The 14,697-nt window shown below is 44.6% G+C and overlaps 1 protein-coding gene across 1 annotated transcript; it reads left to right on the top strand.

Moving 5' to 3' along the window:
• Positions 1-2,436: 2,436 nt before the first annotated feature.
• LOC135517063 (nuclear receptor subfamily 6 group A member 1-like) lies at positions 2,437-13,597 on the top strand. Its single transcript, XM_064941086.1, has 8 exons — positions 2,437-2,773; positions 5,825-5,880; positions 7,692-7,858; positions 8,596-8,823; positions 9,052-9,306; positions 9,572-9,693; positions 9,974-10,126; positions 10,629-13,597. Exons 1-8 carry the CDS (start codon positions 2,437-2,439, stop codon positions 10,763-10,765), a joined length of 1,455 nt encoding a protein of 484 aa, XP_064797158.1. The 3' UTR covers positions 10,766-13,597.
• The last annotated feature ends 1,100 nt before the right edge of the window (positions 13,598-14,697 follow it).

Here is a 14,697-nt window from a genome sequence, read left to right as displayed (position 1 = left end):
CACCAAACCCATCTCTTCCCCTCGCGCTCCACCACACCCATATCCGTCCCTCGCCCTCCACCAAACCCCTCCGCTCCTCGCCTATAACATGCTAACCAGCTCCTATTTGCATAATGAGTATGGCCGCATATATTTTAGTACAGTGGGAATCACAGGCCCTCGGCATACTTGTGTGTGCATGAATAAAGCCTTCAGTGGTCCTGGGCTGGGGAAACTCAATGGTTGCCCTTCCCTCAAACAGACATCTTGTATTGTGTGGTAGGGGGAAAAATTATAGAAGATAACTTAAATATTTTTTTAGGTCGGCAGTAACTTGTACCTGTATGAAACAACTGGTCCGGTCTGCTCTGGTCCGGTCTGGTCTGCTCTGGTCCGGTCTGCTCTGGTCCTGTCTGGTCTGCTCTGGTCTGGTCTCCTCTGGTCCGGTCTGGTCCTGTCTGCTCTGGTCCTGTCTGGTCTGGTCCTCTCTGGTCTGCTCTGGTCTGGTCCTGTCCTGTCTGCTCTGGTCCTGTCTGCTCTGGTCCGGTCTGGTCCTGTCTGTTCTGTTCCGCTCTGGTCCTGTCTGGTCCGGTCTGGTCCTGTCTGCTCTGGTCCTGTCTGCTCTGGTCCGGTCTGGTCCTGTCTGCTCTGGTCCGGTCTGGTCCTGTCTGTTCTGTTCCGCTCTGGTCCTGTCTGGTCTGGTCTGGTCTGCTCTGGTCCTCTCTGCTCTGCTCTGGTCTGGTCCTGTCCTGTCTGGTCCTGTCTGGTCTGGTCCTGTCTGGTCTGGTCCTGTCTGGTCTGTTCCGCTCTGGTCTGTTCCGGTCCTGTCTGGTCTGGTCCTGTCTGATCTGGTCCTGTCTGGTCTAGTCCTGTCTTGTCTGGTCCTGTCTGGTCTGCTCTGGTCTGGTCCTGTCTGGTCTGGTCCTGTCTGGTCTGCTCTGATCCTGTTTGGTCTGTTCTGCTCTGGTCCTGTCTGCTCTGGTCTGGTCCTGTCTGGTCTGTTCCGCTCTGGTCCTGTCTGCTCTGGTCCTGTCTGGTCTGTTCTGGTCCGGTCTGCTCTGGTCCTGTCTGGTCTGTTCTGGTCCGGTCTGCTCTGGTCCTGTCTGGTCTTCTCTAGTCCTGTCTGGTCTGGTCCTGTTGTCTGGTCCGGTCTGGTCCTGTCGTCTGCTCTGGTCCGGTCTGGTCCTGTCGTCTGCTCTGGTCCAGTCTGGTCCGGTCTGCATTGTTCCTCATACCTATCCTCCTCACTCATGCCTCATGTTCCCAAGCATAACAACCCAAGTCCATGGGCATGGTGAGATCAGATGCCAGGCGGCGTGGTGAGGTTAGATGCCAGGCGGCGTGGTGAGGTTAGATGCCAGGCGGCGTGGTGAGATTAGATGCCAGGCGGCGTGGTGAGATTAGATGCCAGGCGGCGTGGTGAGAGCAGATGCCAGGCGGCGTGGTGAGAGCAGATGCCAGGCGGAGTGGTGAGAGCAGATGCCAGGCGGCGCGGTGAGAGCAGATGCCAGGCGGCGCGGTGAGAGCAGATGCCAGGCGGCGCGGTGAGAGCAGATGCCAGGCGGCGCGGTGAGAGCAGATGCCAGGCGGCGCGGTGAGAGCAGATGCCAGGCGGCGCGGTGAGAGCAGATGCCAGGCGGCGCGGTGAGAGCAGATGCCAGGCGGCGTGGTGAGATTAGATGCCAGGCGGCGTGGTGAGATCAGATGCCAGGCGGCATGGTGCTCAAGCCGGCCTCTCAGGCTGATTCTGTCGGTATGCAGGAGGCTCCAGACGGCTGTGGTCGCCCTATCTGACAGCTCCCAGCGCTCACAGCCATTCTGCTACATACGGCTGACACAAAATGGAGGATGTGCGAGGGAGAGCATGTGCAGAGAGGGAAGATGTTGTGCTGGTGTGGCAGGGACAGAATTAGGAATGTCCTACTCACTATAATGAGAGTAATGAGAGAAATTAAAAGGTGGTTTTAACGTTTCTTTTAAATATGGTTTTATGTTCAAGCAGTCTTTGCTTGAAAAGAACAATGATAGTCATCAAATGTTATTGGTCACATACACATGGTTAGCAGATGTTATTGGTCACATACACATGGTTAGCAGATGTTATTGGTCACATACACATGGTTAGCAGATGTTATTGCGAGTGTAGCGAAATGCTTGTGCTTCTAGTTCCGACAGTGCAGCAATATCTAACAAGTAATATAACAATTCCACAACAACTACCTAATACACACAAATCTAATTAAAGGAATGGAATAAGAATATATGGATGAGCAATCACCAAGAGGGCTTTGTACTGTAATGACTATACATTCATGTCTCTAAGATATGTAACTTTATTTGCTCAGTACAAGATTGGGGATGTGGCAGTGATCCCATGGAGTGAATGATTGACCTTGCATTTATATAATTTACGTTATGCATGACTGATACGGAACTGTGAATAAATCTTCTCCCCTTATGTTTTTTATATCTCTCCTTTTTTCTTCTTTCATCCTTTCTTTTTTTAAAATCTATTTTCTTTCCTTTTCTTCTTTGCTCTCGTTCGGTCTTTTCTGTCTCTCAGATGATCAGGCTGACCCGCGCTTGTGCCTCATCTGTGGCGACCGTGCGACGGGCCTGCACTATGGCATCATCTCCTGCGAGGGCTGCAAGGGCTTCTTCAAGCGCAGCATCTGCAACAAGCGCGTGTACCGCTGCAGCCGAGACAAGAACTGTGAGATGTCGCGCAAGCAACGCAACCGCTGCCAGTACTGCCGCCTGCTCAAGTGCCTACAGATGGGCATGAACCGCAAAGGTACGTGGGGAAGAGTAGGAAAATGGCCAAAAGTTACTGAAGGTTTCAGGAAAGGTGAAATCACTCTACGGTGCTAAGCTAGTTTAAACTAGCTGACCTCTGCTAAGGTTATACAGTATTCATACTTATTGTCACTGTGACTGTCATCAAAGTATTGCTCATAACTTCTGAGTAATGACTCCAATTCCAACTACCTCCAGAACCACTCTGCTTCTGCAATGAATATACCGCATTGAACATCTTTCAGCACAAATCCCTCTCAAATGAGTGTTTAGCCCCACATCCTGAGGGCTTTATCCTTATCCCACGTAGAGCTCTGTCAGCTGTAGTTCAAACGGCCGAGGGCTACAGCTGCTGTGCAGGGAGCAGCTGTAGCCCTCTCGAAACATTCTCCTCATCAAACGCCAAAGAGAAAGACAGCGTGCCGGTATCGATGAGTGACAGGCCCCAAAACCACAGAGAGATTAAGATAAAGAGATCGACGGAGAGGTAGAGGTAAATAGAGAGAGACAGATACAGAGAGGTAACAACAGAGAGGAAAGGAGTTTGGAATTGGACCTCACATGGAGATTACACCTGGGTTCTGTTCATTAGGCACCAAACTAAAGAAAACAGACTGAAACACAGAGGGACGACCTGACTTTCTCCAATAACGAACAATCTTTTCGTGTTCCCTTCCATGTGCACTAATAAATATGACACTGGATACCTTCTCAAAGAGGGAAGATTGGAGGGTTGGAGAGGATGATGATGACGATGATTAAGGTTGGCAGTTACCTCTGATAGATCTAGCCCCAATGCATTCTGGTAGAGCCGTTGTTGTCAGTTCTGGTCAGAGTCTATTTGGGTGATTGGATGGATCTGGACCCCTGTCACCCCATCTTGCCTCACTCTACTGTCTTATCTCCCTTGTAACTTAAGATGACATCACGTTCATAGTTAGACACTGCTTGTCATACCGCCCTCTTTATTCTTCTCTCTGTCTCTCTCTCTCTTTTGTTACGGCACTTCATTTTTATGATACACTTACTGTTCAGATAATGTCAATGCTCCCAAAAAGATGAAACAAGGCAGATTATCAAGTGGTTGTGAGGGCTCAGTTCGTTGGAGCATGGTGCTTAAAACACCAGGCTTGTGAGTTTGATTTCCATATGGGCCACATGTACTGAATATTTGATTTAACAGTACGTCGCGTTGGATAAATGTCTGCTAAAACTGCATATTATTAGAGAGAAGGAACCATACACAGGTGTTCTATTCTTCATCCAGAGGACACTGAAGAAAGTCACTGGTGTCATTAGCCATCAGTTAGTGTGATGCTCCATTAATATGACAGCGTCGTTAGGGTTTGGCCGGGGTAGGCCGTCACTGTAAATAAGAATTTGTTCTTAACTGACTTGCCTAGTTAAATAAAGGTTAAAAAAAAAATCTAATAATGGGGCAGCAGAGAAGATATGACACACCGCTGTCCCGAATCACAATTTCACCCTCGCCGCGCCATGAAACAACTTACTTTCCCATTCTGATAAGCCCCCTGGGGAAACACGAGGACTCTCTCCCGTTCCATGTTCTACCTCTACTTACACTCTCTGATCCTCGATATTCCAAAAGATAAGAACGTGCTGTGTCGAAACCCGAGAAGAGGAGGAGAAGTCCTTTGCTTTGATGTCTCGATATGCAAAGTCATTGATAAATATTGCCTTTCGATTTGCCACACCTAAGTGGAGAAGGAAAGGAGGGAGTACGAGGGAGGCCTGAAACAGCTGGTTAATCAATGGCCCCCAGGCAGTGGCTGGAGGAATTGGACTGTGAGAAACGAGAAGCGTTATCTGATTTGTAAGACCAGTAGATGTACACTTCCAAGCATGGTGAATGAAGCACCTTAAGCAATATGCAGATAATCCAATTAGAGTGTGTAGTCACTGCCAAATATGTGTCTATGAACTTGAAGTACACAGATATGTCATTTTCTCTTGGTCTAACCGTAAACTAATGGGTTTATTTGATGAGGGGTGACGGGTAGCAAGTCCACCCCCTTGTGGTACACCATCCTCGTAGTGCACCCCTCTCGTAGCTGTTCTCTTTAGAGTGTGCACTTTGGCAAAGGAATGGTCCCCCATTAATTCCCCAAAGAATGAATTTTGAACCAATAGCATGGCTGGTCTCCACGACAGTGTCAAACAACTGCAGCATTCCACCTGCAAAATGCTTCGTGGCTTGAGCTGAACTCGAGAGTGTGCCTCCATTGCCTCCTTGTGGCAGCTTCTGAGATCACACCCACCAATGCTCCATTTCACACAATCGGAATAGTGCTAAGTACCTTAGTCAGATCCACAAAGCCTGACCAGTGGCCACCACATCTACATCACCAAGCGTGTGCAGCCTTATGTATGCGAGTGACTGAAAGAACAGGTTGAAACCTGCTCCTTTACCTTGTCTGTCAGCTGAGATGGACCCTGTCTCTCAGCTGGATGTAGTCAGTTAGACATGTGTTTATGTGACATGTGTTTATGTGTGACGTGTAGGGAGGAGGACAACAGAAAGACGGAGCAGAGAGGGCTTCTGTGTTCTATGTTTTTCAAATTCAAATGTTTAGACTGCATGTACACACACACACACACACACACACACACACACACACACACACACACACACACACACACACACACACACACACACACACACCATTCAACTGTTAATTCATCACGCAACTCAATTGATGTCAATCATATGCTCTTTAGGGTATCCTTCTATTTCTGTTTAATCCAGTTCAGACCAGTTAAAACGCTGATGCCTTTTCTCACCATTAGAGGGTGCCAGGTCCCTTCCATAAATCTCACAGCTCAGATTCTATAGCCTTCCACATATCTCCCTCAACAGTAAAAAACTTCCAGTCATCCTATGTTGAGTTGCTGAACCCAACTCCAACCCTCCTGTCACCATCTTTTTTCTTTCAACTAGTCTATTTTAAAATGGTTTTGGAAGATGTGAAATGCATTTACAGATTTTCAGAATGGGCTTTCTAAGTTCTGTCTGTGTTTCTTTCCACAGCAATCAGAGAGGATGGAATGCCAGGGGGGAGGAATAAGAGCATTGGACCTGTCGAGGTATGTCACAATTTATTACTGTTTAAGCAAAAGAAAACTAAAAAATCTGTGTTCTTATAGGACAAGTTCAAGTAGTCCCTCCCTTTTTCTCTCGGTTTGAAAAAGTTTTCTCCATACTGAAAACCGCAGACACTGTTGCCCTCAATGACTTCGCTTGTGCACTGAGGTGTTAGTGTTTTCTATGTTCCTCCCAGTGGAGGCTGCTGAGGGGAGAACGGCTCATAATAATGGTCAGAACAGAGCAAATGGAATGGCATCAAACACCTGGAAACCATGTGTTTCATGTATTTGATACCACTTCACTGACTCCTATCCAGTCATTACCACGAGCCCGTTCTCCCCAATTAAGGTGCCACCAACCTCCTGTGGTTCCTCCCAGTGTGAGACTGGTTTTTACAAAGCAACCAACCTCAATAGAAGAAACTTTCAGTTCCATCATTCTGTTTGTAAAGCGTATTCAGAGAATATATTTCTCACATTACAGGCAGCTCGAAAAGGGACATGATTCTCTCTCCAATTGATTCAGAGCCCACGTTTGTGTACGACATGGACTTGAAGTGCTTTATTTTCAGACTATTTATTTATTTTATGTTCCATACATTTCAGCCTTTTTATGTTCAGCTACAAAAAGCTACAAAAACTAAAAACTGCTAAAACGTTTTGAGACTCAACACAAAAAAATAGTCTATTTTCCAGGTGTACTTTTAAAGAGAAGCCCCTGGAAGCAGCTGAGTAGCCGAACACAAAGATTTGATTTGATGAGATTTGATTGATGTTCCATTGATGGTGAAAACCAGACCATTTTAACAGTAGCTTTGCATTTCCAAATGTTTTAACAGGTCACAAAAACGTAGTTGAATATGTTTAAATGTTTAATTGTTATTGTGGCTTGTTGTGAACCAGAAAGGTAGGCTTTCATTTTCACCAACTTTGTTCTTATTGTCATCTCAAAATGTTTAAAACCACACAATAATGACAGCAAAAGTCGGTCTTTACTAGACCACTGTACCTGCATGATATTTTGCAATAGTTGAAATACCTCTGTTTTTTTTTTTTGCCTGGAAAGTATCTGCAGAATGGTTTTAGATAACATTCTCTGCCTAGCATCTTTCAAGGAGCAAAATCATTCAGTTGATTCCAGTGATTGCCTCAATATCGGTGTCCTTGCTCCAAAGCTGGATTCAGGCCCTGCGAGACAATCAAGTCTGTCCCTCATTATTGAAGATAGGGTTAACTCATTAGGCTTAAATCACCCTTCTGCTCAGATGTGAACGATAGCGCTGCAACTGAGTAATCAGACGCCTTTCAAACACAGATAATGGGAAGGCACCGCTTGTGCGGCGGAGAAAAAGTTCACCCGCTTCCCGAGGCAAAGAGTGCAAGAGCGAGTGCGAGATATGTCCGTGGGAGCTTGTTTTGTTCTCCAATCTAAGAAGCTCCTGCCATCTTAAATCCACTCATAGCCACATATTGATTCCACTGTTCACGGGTATACTGACAATAAGTGAAAGAAAAGCTGCCCGCCACCGTCTCGGGAACATTCTTCAAATATTTATATGAAACCTTTGTCATTTCTCATGAGCAGGGTTTAGTATGCTACATAGCTGAATAAAAAAGCTTAACAATGACCAATGTATAACATTTTTCTTATCGTCAGACAAACAGGCTTTTGTTTGTACAGGGACTAATGCATCTGAATCAATAACCCCATAACATACTGAATGACAAGAGAAAATGAACAGAGGCTTTCTCTTCTCTTACCTCCTTCCTTGTTGCCCTCCCTCCTTTTTTCCCTCGCTTCTCTGCTATAGATTTCGAATGAAGAAATGGAGCGCATTATGACAGGCCAGGAGTTCAAGGAGGATGCTGGTTTGCCAGAGCACACCTGGAGAAACAACGGGGACAGCGACCACAGTTCCCCCGACAATGGTGTCTCCGAGGGCAACCAACCCTCGCCGGTCTCCACCCTGTCGTCCAGGTGAGCTGTTGCAGTAGGGGTACAGACCATTACCTCAAAAGTTACTGACTGAATAACTATGACTTCCCCCAAGAGTGAAATGCATCAACATTTTGTGGCCAAATTCAATATCTTTAAATGAATTTCTGAATAAAATGACCTATATCTGACAGTCGTATCTCCTATGAACGAATACAGATACATTTTAGTTTGTCCCCTCAGCTTCATGACACCTTTTGAATTTTCCATTGCATGCCTACCTGTACCAGTAATGTTTTTTTGAATGTTGTTGTTATGCGATTGAGTGAAGGTTCCTCTCATGTTAAAATGTAAGGTCACCCACATTTCACTCCTAAGCACATTTATGGGAGAATTTGAAGCTCCTCACAACTGGATTCTCCCTGGGTTTGTTGCCGCGGAAACAGAGGACACAGTTTTCATTCCTCTGCCTTTGCTGAAGTCTTGCCATTCCACAATGATAAGTACTGTCCTTAACATGATTGTCTCAGGGTCGATGCTTTCTGTCTGCAACCCAGTCCTCTCTGGCGCTGTCTCCATGATAAAGCGTAGAGTTCTATCATCATTTTTTCATGCTTGCCTGTGCCCAGAAAAATATACATTTGGTAGAAAACTCTGTCACGCTTCACATTATGGTGCCATTATTCTTGTGTAATTATTTCTGTAAGCACAGTGTAATAAGTATTTATAGTAGAGCAGTTCTTTACTCTGTAATGGTTTCCTGGCTTGTGTCTTTGCAGCAAGTCCCTGGAAATGAATAGCTACACTGCTACCTACCGGGACCAGTACGTGGGCACGCCCGTGTCCTCACACTACAAGTTCCTGCCGCACCTTTTTGGTTATGCCCAGTCAGTCCTTAGGCCCACCCTGGCCCGCAGCCTGTACTCCCAATCACAGACCCTTGTCTCCCAACTGGTGGCAGCTGAGGACCTGGCCCCCCTGGGGACCCCCATGCTCATAGAAGATGGGTGAGTGCCCATGGTGTACACATCTGTGTCGGGAACTGTGCTTTTGACGTTTTCTTTTGGTAGACTTTTAAGGTTTGGGGTCTTGACCCCAGATGTCTTGTTTTGTCTGATCTTTACTAAAAACGTTCTATCAATCACTCTTTTTATTCATTATCTTTGGTTCTAGAGTGTGAAGAAAGTGTGTTATGCCTAACCTTCACACTTCCCTGTCTGCCATGTGTCCCCCAGGTACAGGGTGACCCAGGGGGAGCTGTTTGCCTTGCTCTGTCGGCTGGCAGACGAGCTGCTGTTTCGGCAGATCTCCTGGATCAAGCGGCTGCCCTTCTTCTGCGAGCTGTCCATCGAGGACTACACCCTGCTGCTCAGTGCCACTTGGCAGGAGCTCATCCTGCTCTCCAGCCTCACCATCTACAGCGGCCAGATGTTCGGGGATCTGGCCAACGTCACCACCAAGTACTCACCCTCTGACTACGAGCTGCAAGGGTAAGAGAAGCCCGGGATCTTAGGTCTCTAGGTTCTTGAGTCTGCTAACATGGATCTGGGGATGGGTTCCATTGCCATAGCCTTGGCTCAAGGTTGGCCTTTTTGGGAGAATATTAGGAAGGGTGGTTACCCAGAGCCAGATTAAGCCTGTAGCTTTATCTGGTTGAGGAATATCGGTCCTGGGATATATCATTAATTAAGTCTTTTAAGTGCAACTTAAGCCATTCTTTCAAATGATTTTGATTGATTATCTCTCATCTGCCAGGTTTAGTGAAGATGGAATGGATGTGATGGAGAGACTGATATACCTGTTCCGCAAATTTAATCAGCTGAAGGTTAGCAATGAGGAGTATGCCTGTATGAAAGCCATCAACTTCCTCACCCAAGGTATATCAATTCTACATACTTTTTAAAATATGTTGGAAAATCCAAAAAAGGCTGGGATGATAAAATGAGTGCTGGGCTAATTTTTACACTGAAAAAAAAATGGAACCTATGAAATATAATCTGAAATGTCAGTAGATACTGTGCATATTATTGTGTGTGTGTACCTATTTAATTCATATTTTATTAAACCAAGTCTTGGCAATGAAGGCAGCACGACTTTATTGTTTTAAAGGGACGTCTGTATTAGTCGTCATCGTAATCCGTAACCCTCTCTGTGCAGATATCCGAGGGCTTACCAACGTTTCTCAGCTGGAGAAGCTGAACAAGCGCTACTGGTATGTGTGCCAGGACCTAGCTGAGTACAAGTACCCTCACCAGCCCAAACGCTTCCCTGAGATCATGATGTGCCTCCCTGAGATCCGCCACATCGCCGGTGAGTACATACAGTTCATTCAATTTTCACCTTATAATGCAAACCCTTTTCAGCTCCGACTGATAGGCATTTTCACTGTAAGGTGTGCAATATGTATTATGCATATGGCTATATGAAACGTGTACAGTGTGTATGACATGGGTAATGTGCAATGTGTGTACTATGTTATGTGCCGTGTTTATTTTGTATACAGCACAGTGTGTTTAAGGTACACCCTATCCTATTTTAGGATGGCATCAAGGGAAAACATTATAAACCCCAATGTATGTTAAATAATGTACTGTAATAGATCTGTGGTTGTGAATACTGTGCACGCCAATGTCCATTGGATTTGCTTGGGGATAGATGTGGATTAAGAGAGGTTGTTTTCTGTGATTACTGTATTTGATGGTGCAGTACAAAAATAAAACAAATTGTATGGAAAATGTATGCACTCTCTGGATAAGAGCATATGCTAAATGACTAATGTGTAAAATGTCATGTAAATGGTCGTTCCTTCCAGGGAAGCTAGTGAACGTTCCATTGGAACAGCTCCCCCTGCTGTTTAAGGCCGTCCTACACTCCTGCAAGTTCAGCCCCAACACCCTCCGAGCAGGCACCACCACCTGCCTGACAACAGGCCTCATCCCCGGCAACTGAGCCACGCCTCTCAAAACCCACCGTTCACCTGAAGGAGGGGGGGACCCCCTTCTTTCTTTTGTGAATGTGACAGAATTGTTTTTCTAAATGTATTTATTACACGACAGATCTGAATGTATTCTCATCTACGCAGAGCACACGCCTCTGCAATAAGAAATGCACAACCAATGCATTGTTCAGACGTGTAAGTGCAGTTTACAAGTATGTGAAGTGTTAACATGGTAGCTATTTTTCGTATAGATTTCCAGGAAGTTTTTTTTTAGTTTGGGGATCCACTAGAAAACGCTATTGTAACTGAAAGACTACCTCAGGAAGTATTTGTTGTGTTTTCAGTGGACATATGCCTGTGTCAGTGAAAAGATAACTTCAGCAGTCTTTGGTATGTTTGTACTCTCCTCAGCTACAGTAAAGTACATGAGATATACTTCCCCAATGTGTTTTTTTTTATCAATGTGGCGTTAATGATTGTTACCAAAGGTCTCTAAAGATACACTCAGTTACTAAGTGTAGTTGAATTGAGTTTTAATATATACTACATGCTATACATTTAGCTTTTAAGATTAGTTACATTTATCATGGTGGGGGAGGTGTGGTTTCTCAGGTGGCATTGGTATATCTACTCCAACACGTCTGCCAATAGTGACAGATGAGATGTACCAAGCTGCCTTCACTGATGCCTTGTTTCCCATCACTAGTAATGTCAACATAAAGTGGCGGCAAATTCAAGCCTCTTTTTCATTTACGTTTCTACTCAAGCCTTTTAGCGAGTAGAAATTAAAATTAGTCAAAATTGATACGGGTATTTTTAAGGCGAATGGTAAGTGGAAGTGAAGGAGAATCTTTCATGTTTCCAACTACAGTTGAAAGATTTTCCAATGGAAGATGGCATTTCTTGATCAATCAATGAATTAACTGAAGGACCACTCTGGGATTGGTGATGATAGGCCAGTAAAGTGTTACTGTCCCAGTCAACCTTCTCCTGAGATGTACCAGTTACTCCAGATGCCTGGGAGGACGAGAAGTGCAATATGCACACTGTTGAAAACCCAGGGTGTGGGTGTGTTTTTTTTTAAATAGATGTGAAATGCTGCCAATAGTGGCAAGCTCAGCCATAGTTCAAGAGTATTGTTGTTGTGCATTCTACTCTTTCAAGAGACATGTTCAAAGCAAAATCACACCTGTGACCTCTAGGGTCACAGGGATTGTTATGTCTGCATGTGCATCAACAAAAATGTTGCAGCTGCCAGTTAATGTTTTCTGTGATATTTTCTCACTCGAGTTCGCGAGAAGTTGAGTTCTAAACAGGGTAAGGCGGAAGTTTGGTGTACTGCACTCAGAAGTTACTCAGGATCACTTTGTTGAATTGCGCGTTTAGTATTAGTAGTTGTAGGTTTTGGGGGACGTCGTAAGTAGCTGTCTTGTCTTTTTGGGGTCTTTTTTTCTGTAGGGGAGTTGTTGTATTTGTGTGGGTGTTTCGACTATATGGAATAGAATTACGATTTTAATGGACTAATAAGGACACGAATTGGGTTCTGATTTTATGAAAGGCTCTATGACTGGTTAGACTCATATTCACTTGTATTCTCAGGTGTGTTACAAACAAGGCAAAAAAAGGACAATATGTTTTTTAAGCAAAGTGCAGCATTGACTCAGTCAGTTAGAAGTGTTACATCAGAACTGTAAGGAAATAAATGTTGTTGTAAGGGAAAACTAGCATCAAATCCACAGAGTGCACCCCTCCCCTTCAAAGCATTCCAAATCGAACTGAATATATGTGTTATATCTATTGAATGTTTACATATTTGCACCAGACAATGATTTAAGTGATGGGACTGTGCCAGAGTTGATGTTTTTGCTATAGGTCCTCAGTCGGAGCCAGTTGTAGCATTTTGACTAGAAGTGCCTCTATCGTAGCCATTCTGTCAACATCTTGGATACACATGTCTTTGAACAAACTGGGAATTGATGCGTATTCGTAAATGAATTAATCACATCTATTCAATGTCCCGCTTTTGTCTGTTTTTATTCAACTTTTAACATTTGTCATTTACTTGGAATGTATTTTGTTGTTTTATAAGAATGTTTTGCATATCAATTAGATTTGATTGTTTGAAGGTGACTATGATTTTTCATTTGTTTAAGTCAGTGGCTGAATCTCAAATCACTCCCTTTACTGCACCCCCCTGGCCAGCCATTTGCACATACACGTGTGCCTCTGCCATATGCATAAGTGTCCCAAAGCTGAGGGAGTGGAAATTATCAAGGGTGTTGGGGCTAATTAGACCCTTCTATAGCCACTTGGACCAAGCCAGAAAGGCTGCAGGCTCCAGAGCGAAGTGCTATCCTGGGAGGGGGACAGGAGTCTATCACCGGCTGGACTGAATGCGTCGACACCTAGAGGTAAATATGACGTCAGGAAGAACTACGCCCTCTAGTGGTCTAGGCGCCAACTTGAAGCACCGCGATATGTTAGGAGTTTGCAAAATTTCATACAAAAGAGTGGACAGGTGTTCCTAATTATATATGTGCATTTGTTTGTGTCTGTTTCTGATGCTTGACACGTAAAATATGAAACATCTCCCAAATTAAATGTTTGACTGTTGAGGTTATTATATTGTAAAACAACGAGTAATTTTATAATTTTGAATTTCCTGCTCGTTTCATTATTTAAATGTTGATCTGGAATTGCATCGTTCAAGCTAACGTCGAGACCCTTAGTAGTTCTTCCTGATGTCTAATTACCTCCAGGTGTCGACGCAGTCAGCCCAGCTGGTGATGCACTCGTGTCACCTCGCGATGAGCAGCTACATAAAGCATCCTCCATTCATGCTGCAAAGGCGTCGGTTTCCTCCTTAACTAGCTTTAATGGCGAGCAGCCCTAAAATACCTGGGAAAATATGCATACTGTCTTAATAAAACACAATTTTCTACCACTATGATGCTACTTCCGGATGTTGCATGCAGCATTCAGACAGGGGTAAACAACATACTGGTGCTACCTAGCATGGTGGAGGAAAATTGTTTAATTAATTAAGACAGTACGCATATATTCCCAGTTTTCTTTAGGGCTGCTTGCCATTAAAGTTAGTCTAGGAGGAAATCGTCACATTTGCAGCCTAAACGGAGGATGTTTTATGTAGTTTCTAGTCAAGGGGGGACACAATCATATTACCGGCTGGGCAGATCACCCTGGGACGTCAGAGGGCAAACGATGTCAAAAATAATATTGCCCTCTGACGGACCTTGGGGCTGCATTCAAGTCACGAGTGTGTCCCAAAGTTGATGGGTTTATTGAGCCCCTCTTTACTCTCGTTTCGCCAGCAACAAGTGACAATTGAGGGTCATCGAGTGAGTTGATAGGGATGAGGAGCCGGTTTGGGATATAACTAGTATTCTGTCCCAGTCATTTACCAGAAACAAGGTCGACATCTTGGAGATGCATGGTTTGCGATGCATGTGTTGGCCTGTAGGTAGGTACTATCTGTCAGTGGTACCCAGTTTTCAAGGGGCACCCTGCAGCTCAGGAATTCTAATTGACAGGGAAGCACTGCTTTGGTTCATGGTTGACATGTTTGATATTTGTTGACCGGTGTGTGTTTTAATGGATGTTGGCTTTATAATTGAGGAAGATATCTTTTAATCTTGCTCAATTGGGGAAGATACCTTTTAATCTTGCTCAATTGCATCCTGCAGCTCAGGGATTAAATTTGATAGGGAAGCTCATCTTTGGTTCATGGTTGACATGTTAGATTTTTGTTGACCTGTGTGTGTGTACCTTTTAATCTTGCTCAATTTAAGTGGTAAAAGTCCCTTAACCACTAAGTGCCAAGAAGAATAGGGCCAGATCATCACAACACCTTTGCCTCTGACACAAACAATTACATTTACGCTCATAACTCTTTACTCTGCTGTGCTGTGTTACAATCAACACT

The sequence above is a fragment of the Oncorhynchus masou genome, chromosome 28 (assembly GCF_036934945.1).
Source record: "Oncorhynchus masou masou isolate Uvic2021 chromosome 28, UVic_Omas_1.1, whole genome shotgun sequence".
NCBI classification, from domain to species: domain Eukaryota; kingdom Metazoa; phylum Chordata; class Actinopteri; order Salmoniformes; family Salmonidae; genus Oncorhynchus; species Oncorhynchus masou.
This window is presented reverse-complemented; position numbering and strand designations above follow the sequence as displayed.

Excerpts from the sequence above, each read along its gene's own strand:
- LOC135517063 (XM_064941086.1), top strand. The coding sequence starts at position 2,437 with ATGTTTTTTATATCTCTCCTTTTTTCTTCTTTCATCCTTTCTTTTTTT. Across the intron at positions 5,881-7,691 it reads AGAGCATTGGACCTGTCGAG|ATTTCGAATGAAGAAATGGA; the intron begins GTATGTCACAAT and ends TCTCTGCTATAG. Across the intron at positions 9,307-9,571 it reads TCTGACTACGAGCTGCAAGG|GTTTAGTGAAGATGGAATGG; the intron begins GTAAGAGAAGCC and ends CTCATCTGCCAG.